At 39.8% G+C, this 18,229-nt stretch overlaps 1 protein-coding gene across 1 annotated transcript; it reads left to right on the top strand.

The window, feature by feature from the left end:
• Positions 1-10,375: 10,375 nt before the first annotated feature.
• Positions 10,376-16,409, top strand: atpaf1 (ATP synthase mitochondrial F1 complex assembly factor 1). Its single transcript, XM_044199349.1, has 9 exons — positions 10,376-10,605; positions 12,015-12,123; positions 12,509-12,571; positions 13,092-13,154; positions 13,286-13,336; positions 14,147-14,194; positions 14,495-14,590; positions 14,961-15,068; positions 15,424-16,409. Exons 1-9 carry the CDS (start codon positions 10,391-10,393, stop codon positions 15,604-15,606), a joined length of 936 nt encoding a protein of 311 aa, XP_044055284.1. The 5' UTR covers positions 10,376-10,390; the 3' UTR covers positions 15,607-16,409.
• The last annotated feature ends 1,820 nt before the right edge of the window (positions 16,410-18,229 follow it).

Here is an 18,229-nt window from a genome sequence, read left to right as displayed (position 1 = left end):
GTTACAATTGGTCTTTTTTCATACAGTTATTTTGTTCTATTTCGACTTTTCTGCTGTGCTAACTTTGTTTTCACGCTCTCAGTTTCAGCTGGTGGTGTTCAGTTGGTTGGTAGGAGGTGTGTTCTGTGCAGTCAGGCTATCCTTGCTGCTAGTTTTTGTAGTTATTGTGACAATAAATGTACTAAAGATAGGCCTCACACCAATTTATAATCCTATTTGTAGGAACATGTAGATGTATAAATATATCTTTTACAGAATCATCATTTTTATTGTTTTCAAATTAGCTGAACTACTCCACAATCTTTCCACGAACCCCCTGGCAACTGCAGAAGTACTCCGGGTACAAGTTGGGAATCACTTACTAATGGCATATGAGTGATCCATAAAGCCTTAATAAATGATTAACCACTAATGAAATGTTCAAATTTCCATTTGCACTTTAAATACCTCAATGGTGGCTTAAAAGTTGAGATTTAAAATTCAGTCTTTACCTTGGAAATTGTGGCGTGGTGAAAATGTTTATCTTCACCTTTAACTTAATAAAGGTGCTGTTTTAGAAAGTGAAATCAATTTTGGCCTTTTTTTCTTGTGAAATACTGGAGGATTTTTTTTCTACCTCTCAAGGATCTAAAAAAAATTAAAATGAGTGCCCACAAGACAAAAAGGTTGGGATCCTGGGCCCCAAAGGGTCCCGTCCTCCATATAAACTCTCCTCTTCCATCACTGCTCCTTTCCTGTCTCCGTCCTTCGTCGTTTTCCCCCTTATTGCCCCATCTTGTTTTCTGCCTTTCTGTTAGCGCTGCTGCTGGATCACTTTCAGAGCCCTGCTGTCAGTGCTAACCACACTGTGACCCCACTGACCCCTCTTATATCCGCGGCCTTATCTCTCCCAACCCACCACAGCACCCTGCACCTCAGCCCTCACCACATACTCTCCCCGAGGAGGAGGAAGAGGAGGAGGAGGAGGAGGAGGAGGCGGTCAGTGACGCACAGAGCTTCAGGCCTGTCCCTGCTCATTTCAGGTTAGCTCGTCTGCATTAGCACCAGCCAAAGTGACAGCTGTCAGCGCCACTGAGCGCGCTCCAGATGTGCCCCCTCCATCTGACCTTGGAGCGCTGCCAGGACGAAGGAGAGGAGAGGAAGGAGGAGAGGAGAGAAGAGAAGAAGGGAAAAAGGGAAGGGGAAAGACAAAAGAAGAGAAGAGAAAACAAGATGTAATAAAAGGGAAAAAAGGAAAGGATAGGAAAAAGAGGAGGACATAAGAGAAAGAAGTAAAGAAAAGTAAGAAGAAGAGGGAGGAGGAGAGAATGAAAAGTGAGGAAGAAGGAGAGGAAAGCAGGGGAGAAAGACAAGAGAAGGAGAGGAAAACAGGATACAGAGAAGGAAAATGAGGATAGGAGATAAACAATGAGATGTGAGGAAAGGAAGCAGGGAGAGGAAGAAAGGAGAAGAGAAGAAGAATGAGAGGAGAGGAGAACAAGGAGATGTAATAACAGGTGAGAAAAGGAGAAGAGAAGAAAAAAACAAGGGGGGAGAGGAAGAAGGAGAAGGGAGGAAAGGACAGAAGAGGGGGACGAAACAAGGAGAGGAAGCAAGGAGATGAAAGAGGAGAGGCGAAGAGAAAGAAGTAACGAATAGAGGAAGAGGGAGAAAATAAGACAAAGAACAAGAGGAAAGATAGAAAGATTTGAGAGGAAGAGGAGAGGAAGGGGATGAGGAAAGACAGGAGGAAAGTGATGAGAGGGGAAAAACAAGGAGGGGTGAGAGGAAGAGGGAAGGGGGAGGACAGGAAACAAGGAGAAGTGGCGGAGAATAGAAAAGAAAATAAGACATAAACTAAGTGAAAGTGAAACAAGGGAGAAAATAAAAAGTGACGGTAAACTTTTGCATCCACAGAAGAAGATACATAATAATAATAATGTGAAACTCTTCAGCCTCTGTGTCCCGTGTTTGTTTTTCAGGACAGTTCTGACCTCTCGGTAGTGTGAGTCTGTTGTTATGTGGACCTGCTGGTCTGCTTTGGCCCCTCTGTGGCCCCTCTGTGGCCCCTCTGTGGCCCCTCTGTGGCCTCAGAGCCCCGCCGGGTTTGTGTGCGAGCAGCGCCGCCTGCTGGCCGGATGAGGCGCCGCAGCCCGGCAGCAGCAGCAGCCTGCCGCGGTGCTCTCTGCTCGGTGCTCATCTCAACATCACACCGCTCCGTTCACACCGACCGTGGAGGACCGCGAGGAGAAAGCCGAGTTTTTAGGTGAGACAGACCAACTGAGACTGTTTCTCTGCTGTGAGGGTTTTTTTTCCTTTGGTTTAAATCGTTTTATTTGTCTATTTTGTATTTTTATGAAAAATATGTGAAGATGAATCGGAGTAACGAACATAAATTAAACTTGAACACAAGCGAATAAGTGAATAAGCGAGTTTTCATGAACAAATTCTAATATTTGCATGTATAATAACAGAAAGAAAGCTTTATTACTGCCTGATCCTGACTGGATTTGTACAGTAACGTATTTAACTTGTGTCTACAAAATCAGTCCTGTACATTTGGTAAAATTACTTTTTTGTGATCTTTTAATAATATTAATTAGATTTTTAATGATGTTTAGAAACATTTCTAAATTTAAAAAAACTTGGTCCATATGTATTTTATTTATTTATTTTTGCAATTTTTAGGTTAGTTTAATCTTAAATAATCTTATTTCATTTTCAAAACTTTAAATCTGACAAATGAATTATCTTATTTAGTAAAATTAAACAGAACCTGTACTGAATTTACTTCAGTTTCATCATTTTGTTATTTCAGAATTTTAGGGGGCTAATAACACATGATGTTTAATCTCACTTTAAAGCAAAGTAGGTGGATAGTGTCCACGCCCGACCTTAGAACAGGTGCAGGACGAAAGCAGAGCATAAAGGAAGAAGAGTTTTGACCTGACGAAGACCTTTAAGATTGAAATGTTGCATCATTTAAAAAAATCTTGTAATATTCAGTGTGCGGACTGCTTCTCTTTTGCCTTAATCTCACTTTTTTCCAGCTCCGTCCTCCAATGTCGTCGCTCATTTCTCTGGTTCTGTGTGTGCTGCTGGTTCAGTGTTAAATCTTAATGTCTTTTCATGCAAAATGTTGAATTTCAGGTCCGAGCCTGTAGCTCTACCAGGCAGAGGAGATCAGAGCCAGAAAAATCAAGCGCATAAGCCCCTCACCTCCAGGACTACATATATCCTGGGTGTGTCATTTATTTTTTTGGATGTGATTATGATTTAAAGATGTAAAGATTGTGTGTTTGCAGGATGGTCACTGTGGAATCCAGGGTCAGAGGTTCAGTTAATGATCCTTTGAAGACCTGAAAACCCAAACCTGGAGACAAAGCTGCAAAACCTTCAGATTTCATTCAACCCTCTACAGCTCCTCAGTGTGTCCAGCATAAAGTGAGCGATGCCCACCACAGGATGCCCTAATAACTCTGTGCATGAATAAATAACACACACACACACACACACACCGAGCTATCTGCTGAGCAGCAGAGCGAGTGTCTTGATTCCTAGACAGACACACTCATGCACTTTTAATGGGATCCCTCTCTAAAACGATGGGATTCCTCTGCCAAGCCCGACCCTTTTTCACTGAGTGTGTATGTGAGTGCTTAACCGTGTGTGTGTTTGTGCGGGGAGTGAGGATAAGGGTCATTCACCGGCCCAGGGGTGCGATTTCAGCTCGCCGGAGGGAGGGTAAGTGAGTGGTCCCAAGACCCCGAAAACCCAAAGGCTTGAAATCAAACCTCATCGCACGTTACACACTCAGACCGACGGCAACATGGCAGACTGAGACGGCACATGAAAATATCACTGAGCTGCTATTACATGAAGCAGAATACTTTTCAATATCTGGAGAAAAAAGCATGCGCTTTGAGGTGTTTCACATTTATTTAGGCTCCTTGTTTTCGCCCTCAAACTTCAAATTAAGGGAAACCTCTGGTTTTCTACACTGTATAACAGCATCACTGGGTCTACTTGTTCCAATACTGGTGATTATACTATGTAAAATATTCAACCACTATGTTTTTATGGCTGCATCATTCCATCAAATAGACCTTTAAACATTCAAAAGGTTGACTTTTGTTGTTTTTATTATGTCCTGTGCATCCTTTTGTACTAATTTCCCCCAAAAAAGAAGTTCAACCCCACTGATCTGCCATCACTTATTACAAAATTCATGCTGCAGCCAAACATTGTTCAAACCCACAGAACTGTATTTTAGATCCTAGTGAAGATCCCAAAGTTAAAAAAAAAGAAGCAAATACATCAGGCTGAAGGGAAATTTGACAGCCAGAATATTTCCTTTTGATGGCATGGTGCAGCCATAAAAACATGAATTCTTAGTTAAGAAAACAATCTCAGGGCAACGTTTGGCAGCTGTTCCAGCACACACTCTATCACAACACATGATTGATGAGTTTGCCCAGTTGTCATGGAATTGTAGATGTTTAAATTTCCATTTGATTTGAATACTTCACTCAGTATAAACAGCGTTTAAATTCACTGAAGAGTTAGTACAAGCTTATACAGAATATACTGTGATGCTTCCAGACAGACAGAATAAAATACTTTTTCCAACCTTGGGAAATATGAGATGATCACATGATTTTAAAACATAAATGATCTCAAACTTTCCAAAAATACCAAATATTTCTGAGTTTGGGGAAATTAGCATAAAATGATGGCCAAAACCTCTAGGGTTTGCAGAGTGTTGGCAGAATTTAAGGTCAATATCAAGATTTTAGGAGGTTAATTGTATGTAAAATATGTCAGAAGGCAGGTATTTAATCCAGATATTAACATCTGGATTCTGGGCTGGCTGGTCTGCAGAATACATGGCCTTTAATTCTATTACCACCTCCTAAACTCTTGATTTTCCCATTAGTCATCTTCTTATTTCCGCACGGACATCATATATTCTGTATCTGCTTGTTCCAACACTTAAATAAAAAGTCTGTGAAATAGTCAAAACCTGGAGGTCTTTGGTTTGGTGTCTCTGGAGACTTTGGAATCTCGACTACAATTTAAAATAAAGTTGTGGGTTTGAAAAGTCATTTTGTAACGACTGACCCACCCCTGAAGACTTTGAAATAAGGTGCTGTAGATTTGAACAAACACTGACTGTAGGGCTGCAACTAGGGAGTATTTTCTTTATTAAGCCAGGACTTTAGAAATACTGAGGTCACGAGTCCAACTTTGCCCAGCACAACATACCCATTTAATACATTTTTGACTAGCCACCAACCAAACTCTGTACAATCTTTGGGGGTATTTAAAAAAAACACCATAATTTCACATTTTATCTATTCATTTAACTATTCAGTTGTATTTTTGTAAACGTTATCTCCCTGCATGATTGTCTAAATGTTGTCTGACAGCCCTGTCTTCACTACCAGGTGTGTAATTATGGTGGAGAAAAGTTTATTTTAATGTATTCAGTTTTTAGCCTAAAAAATATAGTCTACAAAATATCAGAATCAGCCTTAAAAAGTGTAATATGTAACCTCCTCTTCCTCCCATTAAATTCCCCCAAATCCCAGAAATATTACAGAGGACGTGACCTCAGTGTCCTCAATATTAGCTACGACCCTGAAGAATACCCATCGCGGGCTCCCAGAGCCCAATGTGACGTTTAAAATATTCAGTTTACAGAGAGAAAAACAGCAAATCCTCACATTTCAGAAACTGGAACCAGATAGTGTTTGGTATTTTTGGTTGATAAATTACTTTTATAACGATGAATCAATCATCAAAATTGTTGTTAATTCATTTTCTATCATTTGACTAATCATTTCCTCTCTACCCGGCTGCACAACATGAGTTTGTGATGATGTACCCAGATTTTAAAAGGTTTCATTTCTGCTTTGTAATTCGTCAACATCTTTTTATTTAAATCCAGATTTGTACTATACTATAATATATTTAAAAAAAACTTTTATACATCTATTGTTCTAAAGCTAAAAAAGGTTTGGCGTTGTGTGTGTGTGTGATTTTGTGAAATACTTTGGGAGAAGCCGATTGAATAAAAAATGAAATGATAAAGCAGCTGTTCCATATTTATTACATGGAGGGCACTTAGAGGCTGAACACAGAGGAAATCTGTGCGTGTGTGTTGGCTGTTGCGTTACATGTCTGAGCACGCAGGAGCAGTGTACCAAATGTTTGTGGTTTTTGCTTTGGCTTTATTTATTTATTCATTTATTTATTTGTTCTCTGGTGAGCGGGATTACCTCTGAATTATGGAACAGTCCCCTTTCTCTCCTTAAGTAAAAAATAACATCTGTCCGGCAAATGGAGAGCTTAGTGTTTCTCTATAATTAATGGTAAAAGCCTCCAGAGCCGCACATAAAATATACATCCTCCATGCAGGACCCCCATAACAAAGAGAGCAAGAGAATGCAGAGAGAGAGAAGAGGAGGAGGAGGACAGCAGGTCAGTGAGAGCAGAGGAAGAAAAAACTGAAGTAGCGAGTAGATTAAAGAAAGCGGTCAATGTCTGACAGCACAGAGGGTGGAGATGTGTGTTTACAGTCACAGGCAAATCTGCAGAACACATGACACAATATAACAACGTGAATTCATTCTAGTCCTTTATTTGATAGGATTTTGTCTTGATTTCATTTGTTTTCGCGTTGCTAGTTATTTGAACTCTTGTTTCTAGGTATACATGTGTAGATTCTCAAATTCCTACAGATCTGATCTTACAAAACAATTATTTTATCGTTACAATTTGACTTAAAGGTCCAGTGTGCAGGATTTAGTGCCATCTAGCGGTGAAATTGCAGTTTGCAACCATTTGAACACCTCTCGCCTCACCCTCTCCTTCCAAGCGTGTAGAAGAAACTATGGTGGCCGGCAAACTCGTAAAAAACGCGAACGGCCCTATCTATAGCCAGTGTTTGGTTTGTCCGTTCTGGGCTCCTGTAGAAACATGGCGGTGCAACATGGCTACCTCTGTGGAAGGGGACCCGCTCCTCTCTGTAGATAAAAATGGCTCATTCTAAGGTAACGAAAACACGATTCTTATTTTCAGGTGATTATACACTAATGAAAACATACTTCTAAATATTATATTAAATTTTTGCCAATAGATCCTTCTAAATGTTACACACTGGACCTTTAAATAAAGAAAGTTGACATATATTCTTTTTATTTCAGGCTCATCTGATTTGTGTGGAAATCCTGTTACTGGTAAACAGATCAGATGGACAGATCAGAGGAAGCCCAGTGTTACCAACATAAAACCGACTCTGAGATTCCCACCCACTGTTTAAAAAGTTTAGTTAAGTTTAGTTAGAGCACTGTGCGCCAAAACAACCAGACACAACGACAGTTTCTTTCCACTGGCCATCACTCTGATTAACCGTTGACATCAGCCACATAGTGTCAATAACCCTGTAACGCTCAAACATCCACTTACCTACTGCACATTATAAATTATGTATTTACAGGTTCAAATACACAGTGTGCTTTAACATGTACATACCATCCATCACTGTCAAATATAAATCCTGCACGCTGTATATACTGTATACATGCATATACTGTACATAACCATCTACTTCATGTATATAAAGTAATTATTACATTAGTCATACAATATTTATTCCTTTGCACTATTTATATTTGTTTACAATTTACAGAAACACTTGACTTGTATATAGACACTGTTTGTTGTTGGTCGTTGTTGCTTTATATATGTATTTATATGTACACATATTTCGGATGTAGTGAGAGAGGACATGAAGTTAATTGGTGTGAGTGAAGAGGATGCAGAGGACAGGGTTAGATGGAGGCACATGATTCCCTGAAAGGGAACAGCCGAAAGGAAAAGAAGATGTACACATATTTCTACAGGTGATTCTGATTCTAAACTCAAATGATGACAGTGCCACAGCTGAAGTCTAAAAGAGATCGAATCGAGGAATGGCCAGTGGATCATTTGACATCCGTTCACTAACTCAAACTGAAGACTTTTGTTACTACCTTTGTGGTTTTTGTGCACTGTGTTCACACCTGAACAGGTGCAGCTGACATCCTGAGGACAGTGACAGCATCTCATTCAGACAAGGCTTCAGCCAGGATTTTTAAAAATACTCAGGTCATGAGTCCTGCATGCTGCTTTTATGGATAAGATGCATTTTTTGCCTGGTTTTCTTAGACAAATCACTAACCAGTAGTCTTACAGTTATACTATTCAATTGTTTCCAGACAGATTCCTTAAAAAGTGCCTAATGGTCTTTTTTGTGTAAAAAAAGTAGTACAAAAATACAGTGACTGTCTCATCAGGTCCTTGTGATGGAGACATACACCACCAGCTGGCAGGAAACAACTCAAGAAAATCTTAAATGGGTTAAAATGAAACAAACCTTAAGAAGGAACACACAAGAGGAAAACCCATCACATTTATAAGTACAACAACATTGCTGCTACTGTGTGTGTACTGTGTGATGTATTGATCCACACATTTTTAATCACTTAAAGCAGTTCCACAATAACAACATCATTGTAATTATAAACTTGAATTGAGCCTAGATTTTTTTTTTAACTAAAGAATGAAAAGGACATTAACACCAGAAAACCACAGAAAAAGCAAACATCTGAAAAACACTGTTCTAAATGTGTTTCTGTGTAACACAATCAATGATAATCTGTGATGAAGTGCAGATCAGCTGCCATGTATGCACACGTAAACACATTCACACTGGCCACCATCATCATCATCATCTGCGGGGACCCAGTGAACAGCTCCCAGCTGCTTTGTGTATTGATTAGTGATTGAAAAATGACTGGCTATGGAAAGTAAACACATAAGCACTCAGACGGTCACCTGGGAAACACACATCTCATTAAATTTACAGCCAGCACGGTGTCTGTTAGTGCACACACACACACACACACACACACGCACAGGCATAAACACCAGTGTGGGTTTATACACACAGAGGAAAAGATGAGAGCATCAGTAAGTGACTCTGGAAGGGTTGGAGCAGATTGTTTACTGCATTCATCTGCTCATTTATCTGTTTGTCAATCTGAGCTGTGTTTGTGGAGGTGGATCGCTGCAATGATTCGCAGTGTCTTCAGATACCAGGGAGGACTCAAATGTAGCAGCTTTTATGCATGTAGAGATATTCAGGCAGTTCTCAATGAAGACATATAGTGACCTCCAGTGGTGTCAACGAGTCGGGACAACATTCAAAGAGCTGTGGCAAATGTGAAGCTGTTCATTATTCGCTTTATTTTATGTATATGTTGAAAATCCTCCAAAAGTGTCACTAGAGATGACAAAGAAAGACAAAAGTATGTGGACACGGGTGTTTTCTGTGCTTTTGTTCTGGGTCTGTTTTTCCTGGTTTGGGCTACTTAGTTCCAATGAAGGGAAATCTTAATGCTAAAGCCTACAATGATATTTTAGACATCTATAGTGTTCTTCCAACTTTGTGCCAACCTTTTTGTTTGTCTCTTTCCTGTTTCAACATGACATTTCCCCCGTGCACAAAGCAGCTCCATAAAGAAATAGTTTTCCTAGACTGGTGTGGAAGACCTTGACTGGTCTGCACAGACAGAGCCCTGACCTCCACCCGACTGCGAGCCAGACCTCATCACCCAACATCAGTGTTGGACCTCACTAATGCTCTTGTGGCTGAATGGGAGCCAGGTTCAACATCTGGTGGAAAGACTGACACCAGAAGAGTGGAGGCTGTAAGAGCAGCTCATCAATGCCCAAGGTTTTGGAGTGAGATGTGATGGAGGCTTTTCTTTTTCTCATCACAAGAAAGTTACTTGTGATCACAACAAAACAAGCTTGCTTCCTTGAAACCAGAGAATAATTAACTTAATTATCATGAGAGACAAAAATTATATTTGTGATCTCAGTGTAACAAGTAATTATTTTCTCACAATCACAGAATAGCTGTATTTTATCATCATCGCTGAAAAAGTTTACAGGAAAACTAAGTGTCGTTCCACGTTACAAAACACTTGTAATCCTCACAAACCTTCAATATATTTATTATCTGTTACCATGGAAATAATGAGTATAAGTATGGTATATGTGTTATTTATTTTTTGGCAGAGTAGGGCTTATTTACAAAACAACATAAAAAAGTATACATACATACATACATATATATATATATATATATATATATATATATATATATATATATATATATATATATATATATATATATATATATATATATATATATATACACACTTTACATTATTTGTTATATTGTTTATTGTGGTGGCTTAACTAAATAGACAACAGTAATAACACAATGAAATAATTACAATCATTTTTCTCTTTTTTCGGAACCAATGTATGAAAATCGCTGCCCGCCGGAACATTATAGATGTTGGACGGGAGCGATGGAAAGATGGCGGCGGCCATGGTACAAATGTCATGTTTGTACCGGGGGATGTTAGCGGTCAGGGCCACTGGTATCAGGACGCTGATCCCCGGGCTGGTCCCGGCGCATTTCCGAGCCTTCTCAGTGCGGAAGGAGCCGGATCTGGAGGAGAACCCGTACTTCAGCAAGTACCAGGACAAGATCCAGAAGCTGCGCAGGTCAGCGGGCTAACTTAGCTAGCAGCAACACAACGCGTTCTCCGCGATATCCGAATCTCCGTTAGAAAAGTCTGTTATTTTAAAAGTAATTTGCTTTTCAACAAGCGTAAATACTATTTAGACTACAGCAAGAGATTTCATCGAAATTCTGATGAGCTAATGATCTATTCGTTTTACATTTAAGCTACCATGCAGTGTATCCACGTACACAATGTTAACATTTACAGATGACTATTTTATTTCAGTTATGTTACTGTAGTTGTTTTTTATACATTATTTACATATATGAATAAATAAAGCTTTGCACATAGTAGCTTAATTTTAGTTGCGCTTGTTGTCCTTGTTTTTACCTGGCCAATTAAGCTGATTCTGACTCGCCCGGTAATCTCTCAATAATTGTGTTTTGCCAAAAGGCTAATTTACTGTTGGACTCTTAAAAGTGCTCACTGATCACGCCAATTTGATTTAAAGAAATGTTTTTTGGAAAGTCTATTGTATGCCGAATTTAGTACTAGACTCTTTAGATTCCTATGGGAAGATTATTATTATTATTATTATTATTATTATTATTAAAGCTATGCCCTCCCCACTAAGTAATTTAGGCCAATTGGGCCTTCCCCATGATATCCTAATCAGTGAGTTTAAGAAAAGTGAAACAAACTTGATGGTTAATATTACTTTGCAAATAGGGCTTTTCAGTATAACTAAATCTAAAGATTATTTTCTTGGTTAATCATTTTGGCAATAAAATGTCAGAAAATAATGAAAAATGTACATCACAAGTTCTTTTTGTCTGATCAAAGAAAGTTCCAAGCCCAAAGATATTCAGTTCACAGTGATTCAAAACTGAGAAAATCCCAAAATGTTCACATATTAGAAGACAGAAACAAAATTGGAAGCATTTAAAAGCAGGAACGTTTTGAGAACTCTGCTGGTAGTTTGATAAAGGACGCTTATATTTCGGCTGCTGAACAGCAACCACAAAAATCACATGATCCTTTTCTTGCTATTTAAGTTTACTCATTGTTTCCCCTTGGGGCTGGACCCGCGAACTACCGACAGACACAATCAAGTAAAGTGACACATTTCTGCATGCTGTGGCCTCCCAGCCTGTGATGAAACACTTAAACCTTCATGCAAAGACAGCAAAAACACTGAATAATATAACAAGTTGACTTTCATAGTGTACTGAAATTAATGTAAATAAATAATTGGCTGGAGGGTTGGAAATAGTTCTAGAAACTGATGGTTTTTCTCTAAAAACGGTCAGCAGACACAGTTTGTAGTTAATAAGCTTAAACTGCTATTATGGTGCTTTATCACGCTGCGGCCTCTTCTCTGCCGGAAGTCATTTTGAAAGCTGCTCACTTTTTTGATGTTTCATTGATTTTTTTCCGACTTGTTTTCAGCAACAAACCACAGGAGTACAAAGCCCGACTGGAGAAACGGCACGAGGCCAAGAATGAAGTGCTCGGACACTCGAAGCAGGCGGAGTTCATCCGGCTCATGGAGCAGGAGGTGGAGTATCAGCCGGGCTCAAATACAGGGCAGAACACCATGGGAATATACTTTGAGAGTTCTGGAAGTCCTGAGATATAAAACAAATTAAAGTCAGAAATTTAAACACATTTACACACATTTTTAAGTACTTGTGCATCATCTGATAAAGTGTGAGATCTCTGTGAACTCAAACTTTTACCCAAAACGTTTTACCTTAAACTGGTAAGCGTGCGTTTAAATGTCCTCAGCAGATGGACTACTCCTGTGAGCCTGTTAATTATCAACATCATGGAGAAGAATTAGAGAGCGTGTTTCTCTGCTTCCATTTGTTGGTTTTCCTGTGACGGCTCGTGAGCACAGTGGTATGAATGCGATGTCACTTTTGTTGTGGGAATCTTTGCAGTTGGAGAAACGGGACAAGATGGCTGCCGGCGATGAAGCATCAGGAGGTTTCACAAAGAACAAGGTGAGATTGGTGGATGCATAACGGTTTTACTTCACTTTAAATTTATTCTGTTTCTATGGTTATATTTAGAGCTGCTTCTTTTTTTATTGATTTTGAATGTTTTTTTTTAATAATTAACATTACTCAATAAATCTCATAGTAATTACAAAAGCCTTGACACAACTCAAGTCAGAAATTATGTCCTGAAATGTTTCTGATTAATGGTCAAAAAGCCTAAGGTACTTTAATTGACAATGATGTGAAACACAGATAAGCACGCAATGTTCACATTAAAGCTGAACACTCAAATGATTAATCAAATATCAGAATTGTCACAGATTAATTTGACTAATCAATACATTGTTTTGGTACGATTTTTCATCCTGTTCTGTGGAATCGTGTGTTTGTGCATATTTGAACCAAATGCCTCATGAACGACTTTAGTTTTAACCGTTTTCCTTGTGGCTTTTACAAAAAAAAAAAAAAAAGATGATGATGAAGCGTGTACTGGTAACAGAGTGTGTAACGCGTTGTTCTTCAGACGCTGGGCTCCATCCTCAACATGGAGATGATCAGGGACAAGACGGGCGAGGAAATTGCAGAGGTGAGTCTGTCGGAGGGAGTCAGTGCTTTAACTTTACTGCAGTTTACCCACCGATAGTCACGTTGTTTCCTGTTGCAGTTTGCACCCTTTGAGACTTTTCTTTGTTTTGACTTTATGTATTCTTCTCTCAGCTTTGGATGAAATATTATTCAACCAAGGACACAATCAGCGCCGTCATCCCGGTGAGTTTAACACCAGAGAACATACTGATGCAGCACATGATATTTACTTATGTCATTTACTTCCTTTTTAATATATTTTTTTTCCATGCTTGGATTGAATTAACAAAATTGGGTTCTTTCCTTGAGCAAGAGCTCCACATTTCATTTAGTTTCACTTTTGTGATTTTTACCCGTTGTTGCAGAAGACGAGTTATGTTTTGAGCTCGTGTGTTTGTTTTATGATATCTTAAATCTACGGTGGACAGTTGCACAATAAGTGATTAGTTTATGTTGCAATGGCACCCTCAAATATAATTATCCCTCCTCTGTTTTTTTTTTCCATCCAACATATTTAGATGTGCACAAAGTGGGTTTGTTGTTGCTTTTGATAATAGAAGACGGTGTAGTCCCTCATTTGTCCAGGAGTGTTCCATCGTAGAAAAGGTTTCTACGATGTTTCTCAGAAATTTAAGCTACCCTGCCTAGTTTACCCTGCCTAGTTACTAGTTAACTAGGCAGGGTAAACTAGGCAGGGTAAACAGCAGACACTCAGGAAGACTCCCCCCTGAGGGCGGGGCCTAAGCAACACAGAGTAGCTTAAATTTCTGAGTTCTCAGACCATTTTCACAATTGAGAATGACTTCCGGATGGGAGCCGAAACGTCTTGATTCTGAAAACCGTGTCCAGATGACTACGACTGAAACCTTTTCTACTTGTAAATAGAAAACTTTTTGATAAAACAGACAGTTTTGTAGACAATGATGAACAATGTTCACGTTGGCACGTGTCTAGTAATGATCTAATAACCTTACATCTTCTCTTACATTGCAGACACAGATGTACGAGGTGATTTTCAGCAGATCAAAGTCCTGCCAGATGGTAAGATCACTGCTGCTCGCACTGAAACATGTTGATGAAAAGCTGCAGAAACTAATTTGGAGTTCTAGGATTATCAGTCTGTCATTATAAACAGAAACACTGGTTATTTATGAGCATTCACGTATTCTGCTGCGCAAGGCAAAATTGTTTAAAATCAGGTTTTGGCTAATTAGCTGCAAAGTACCAGATGAACAACACTTGAAATCATCAGAGCAAGTTGTTAATAATTTGATTCTATGATGTGCATCACATTTTTCCCTCTTTATTTTTCTTTCTCATCACCACGGCGACCTCCCTCAGTTCCTCTATGCTTTGCCTCAGAAGGAGGGTTATGAGTTCTTCGTGGGTCAGTGGTCCGGACACGAGCTCCACTTCACCTCCCTCATCAACGTCCAGGTAAACCCCTTCACATGCTGCTGTGGAAGTCTGCATTTGATTTTTTTTCGTTTTTTATTTTTAATAAATTTGCAAAGATTTCAAACAAACTTCTTTCACGTTGTCATTATGGGGTATTGTTTGTAGAATTTTGAGGAAAATGATGAATTTAATCCATTTTGGAATAAGGCTGTAACATAACAAAATGTGGAAAAAGTGAAGCGCTGTGAATACTTTCCGGATGCACTGTATATAATATGCAATTAATTTTTAACACCACTTAAAATTAGGTAAGTAAATAATTGCCTTTTTTTCTTCTCCTCAGTATGAAGCCTTTAGCTCATTACCTGGAGGTGTTAAATACAGTTTTCCTTTCTGTGTCGGTGTCCAGATGCTGGGCGAGAACGCTCCCAGTCAGCTGATCCTCTACCACTACCCAGACCTGAAGGAGGAGAAGGGCGTGGTCCTCATGACGGCCGAGATGGACCCCAAGTTCATAGTAAGTCCTCTACCTGCTGTGTTTACCTGTATGGACTCACCTGGCTGCAGGCTACACCCTTATCAATGGACCTTAATGGAGTTTTTGCACGTATTTTCACATTATTTAAGATAACATACACTATATGGCCAAAAGTATGTGGACACATCTGCCCATCTTGTGGCAGTCCTTTTGAAGGCTGTTAAAGCAGCAGATTAATGCTTGTGGTTTTGGAATAACTTGTTTAACAATCACATACATGTGTAATGTTCAGGTGTCCACATAGTGTATCAGACCTGGACAACAAAACAGACTGATGTATTCAAAGACTCAAATATTGGCTATATGTTAAAGCGTCTGTCCCTCCTCTTCCCAGACCGTCCACCAGGCTCAGTGCTTGGCCAATCAGGTGCAGCTGTTCTATGGCACGCAAAGGCAGGAGACGTACCGATTGGTCGAGGCATTTAACCACCACCCTGCAGACTTCAAACATATGTCGGTGATAGCGGAGTTGGAACAGAGTGGCTGGGGGCCAGCGGTCGCCCCCGGAGAGTCGTAGGAAGACCAGATATGGACTGACGTCGCCAGCCAGCTCGCCTGCAGTCGGATTCCCAAGAACTATTGGTCCTCATTTAAAGTCACAAAGAGATATTTGCTTGTTTGCTCAGCACTTTCCACTGGGATACACCTGTTCTTCATACTGTATATGAAGTTTACAGCAGCAGCTGTGATTTAGGCAAAATAATTTGAAGGTGGGGTATGCGATTCTAATCCAATACACGTCTTTTTGTCAAATTCAGCGACTCTCTCCTCACGGTCCGCTAGCTGTCTGTTCAGTGTGTGCGCTGAAAAAGAACTCTGGTGTTTGTACGCAGCCCTGGCTCTGTAAATATACTGCTGTTGTGATGGTAGCTATAGTAGCAGGAGAGTTGTGAGCGTCGCTGTCTGGAGCGTCTGTGCTGGCTCTGGAAACCGTCTCGTCCTCTCTGTTAGCTTCTCAGCAGCAGCTGTAGGGACAGTTTGCTAACCCACAACCTAGCTAACATTGGTTACATTACTTGCTGTGTCTTCGTTCGCTCTATATCATGGTATTTGGTACTGGATTTCTCCAGAAAACCCATCTTTTTAAAGGAGCATCAGCAGCTTCTCATGAACTCTGCCTTGATCATCTGACGTCTGCTACACATCTGTTCATTGTGCATACATTTGTAATCACAGGAGAATAATGTGGTAATAATCAGTTCTATGATAAATAAATTCCACTGTATCCTACCATCCATATTAGACTGGACCAGAAGGACTTTGTTAGCCCAGTAGCCGTCCCTGAAAACCGTTTTAATAAACCATCTTCAAAACCCCAAATCTTTCAACCTCATCGCTTTCATGCTGAAATATTTCAAATAATTATTCTGCCATTCTGCCAGACGTTTCTTCTAGTGCTTGTGTGACAAGAAGAACGTGCACGTGATTGCTGGGATAATGTTTTAATAATTGTAATCGCAGAATCAGTGACCTCCTTTTAAATCACTTCTTGAAAACCATCTTTATAGACTTGCTTTATGTGATGTCATCTTTTTATTGCTTTTTTGTTTTATGTCTTTTACCATTCGTATCTTTCATCATAATTTTTCTGTTTTTAAAGGTGCGAAATAGTTATTATCATTATTATTATTATTATAATGTATGAACTTGGCAAATTTTACCTCCAAATAACTGTAATCGGTCCTCCATGTAATTCCCAAAGTGAAGTCATTAGTCCCAATCAACATTTACAGTTAAAGTCACTTGCCTTTTGAAAAATAGGACAGTTGTCACTAAACTGAGTGAATGGATCGTGTTATCTATTGTAAAATTGTCAGTCAAAATTTTTGCAGGTGGCACATTGTCTTTGGTGCATGGTAGTTATCGCACTGTGTCCCGTGAGTTTATACTGTAATCTACATCAAACCCTAATTTGGAGCAAGGGTGATAGAAATTTGTCAACTGTAAGAATCTTCTAGAGCAAGGTAGCCATCCCTTCAAAGGGCCATTCCAGTTTATTACAACTTGGGTCTTCGTTCAAGAGTTTTGGCCAATGGCTACCATTCCTATCTGTAATTTTAGTTGTACTCACCAGTTTGATTGCTGAGATGTGGTAATGCAATATGTACAACCAGTCTGATCATCTGACTGCTCATGTTTCTTGCTCCATCAAACTTCTCTGTAGCTCAATTGTAATCTGCAGTGTGCACTGTGGAACGGTGTCTCACTGATGCTACCACTGGGGGGCGTCAGTCGAATATCTTCAAATTCTACACACAGTGGCTTTAAGAGTGCCATATAGTATTCAGCCAGCAGCTGTGACTCGTGAGTGCAAGTCCAGCGTCTTGATGTGCCATGGTGAGGACGTCAGGGCTGCTGTGACTTGAGAACCAGAACTCCTCTGCAGCTGATGGACTCTGTGGTGCATGAGGACGTCACCCTGGAGGTATGTACATTCAACCAGATTATATAAGTGACAAGACACCAGAGTTGAGATTTCAGTTCAGTTACCTAGCACAGGCCAGCAGAGATCTTTTGCAGCAATTTACGCATTATGGAAGTTTGTTTTTACTTCTGTACTTAACATTTTGAATTTATTTCAGCACCAGAAGGACCAGTAGGAGGAGGAGATGGTTGTCTCTGACACCATCATTGTGAACGAGGTGCATCGCCAAGGAGGGGTAGCAAGAAGGTCGGCAGGCAGCAACTCTCACATGTGTAAACCGGGCTCTCCATCTCAAGAGGATGTCCACAACATCGACCAATACCTTCCACAAGCTCCACACAAAGGTGAGAATGCATTCCAATACACATAAGGATTACCCAGATAATCAGAAAGTACGTTAGAGCAAATCAGACTGAATGAGCCTGGATGAGCAGTTTCATAACAGCTCAGCTCAGTAGGGGCCGTGTATCTGTCAGCTTTTGTTGATGTTTTATTGCCCCCGGTCGTCATAAATCAATTCATACAGCTCTACGTAACACTGCACTTTTTTTCATTTCGGTGCAAAATCTTTGGCACTTCTCTGATTAGCTTTGATAAATGCAGTTTGGCAGCAGCAAGTAAACTTGATACAAAAGAAGAAGGGCCAAAATAAAGGTGGGAACTTCCTCTCCGGCCGTGCTGACTGTATAAAAAGCTGTGAGTTTTCTTTATACTT

The sequence above is a fragment of the Siniperca chuatsi genome, linkage group LG6 (genome assembly GCF_020085105.1).
Source record: "Siniperca chuatsi isolate FFG_IHB_CAS linkage group LG6, ASM2008510v1, whole genome shotgun sequence".
Taxonomy (NCBI): Eukaryota; Metazoa; Chordata; class Actinopteri; order Centrarchiformes; family Sinipercidae; genus Siniperca; species Siniperca chuatsi.
Note: the sequence above shows the minus strand (reverse complement) of the source record. Positions and strands in the feature narration are given on the sequence as shown.

Coding starts and splice junctions, on each gene's coding strand:
- atpaf1 (XM_044199349.1), top strand. CDS start 10,391: ATGTTGGACGGGAGCGATGGAAAGATGGCGGCGGCCATGGTACAAATG. Junction 10,606..12,014: donor AAGATCCAGAAGCTGCGCAG/GTCAGCGGGCTA, acceptor ACTTGTTTTCAG/CAACAAACCACAGGAGTACA. Junction 12,572..13,091: donor GAGGTTTCACAAAGAACAAG/GTGAGATTGGTG, acceptor GTTGTTCTTCAG/ACGCTGGGCTCCATCCTCAA.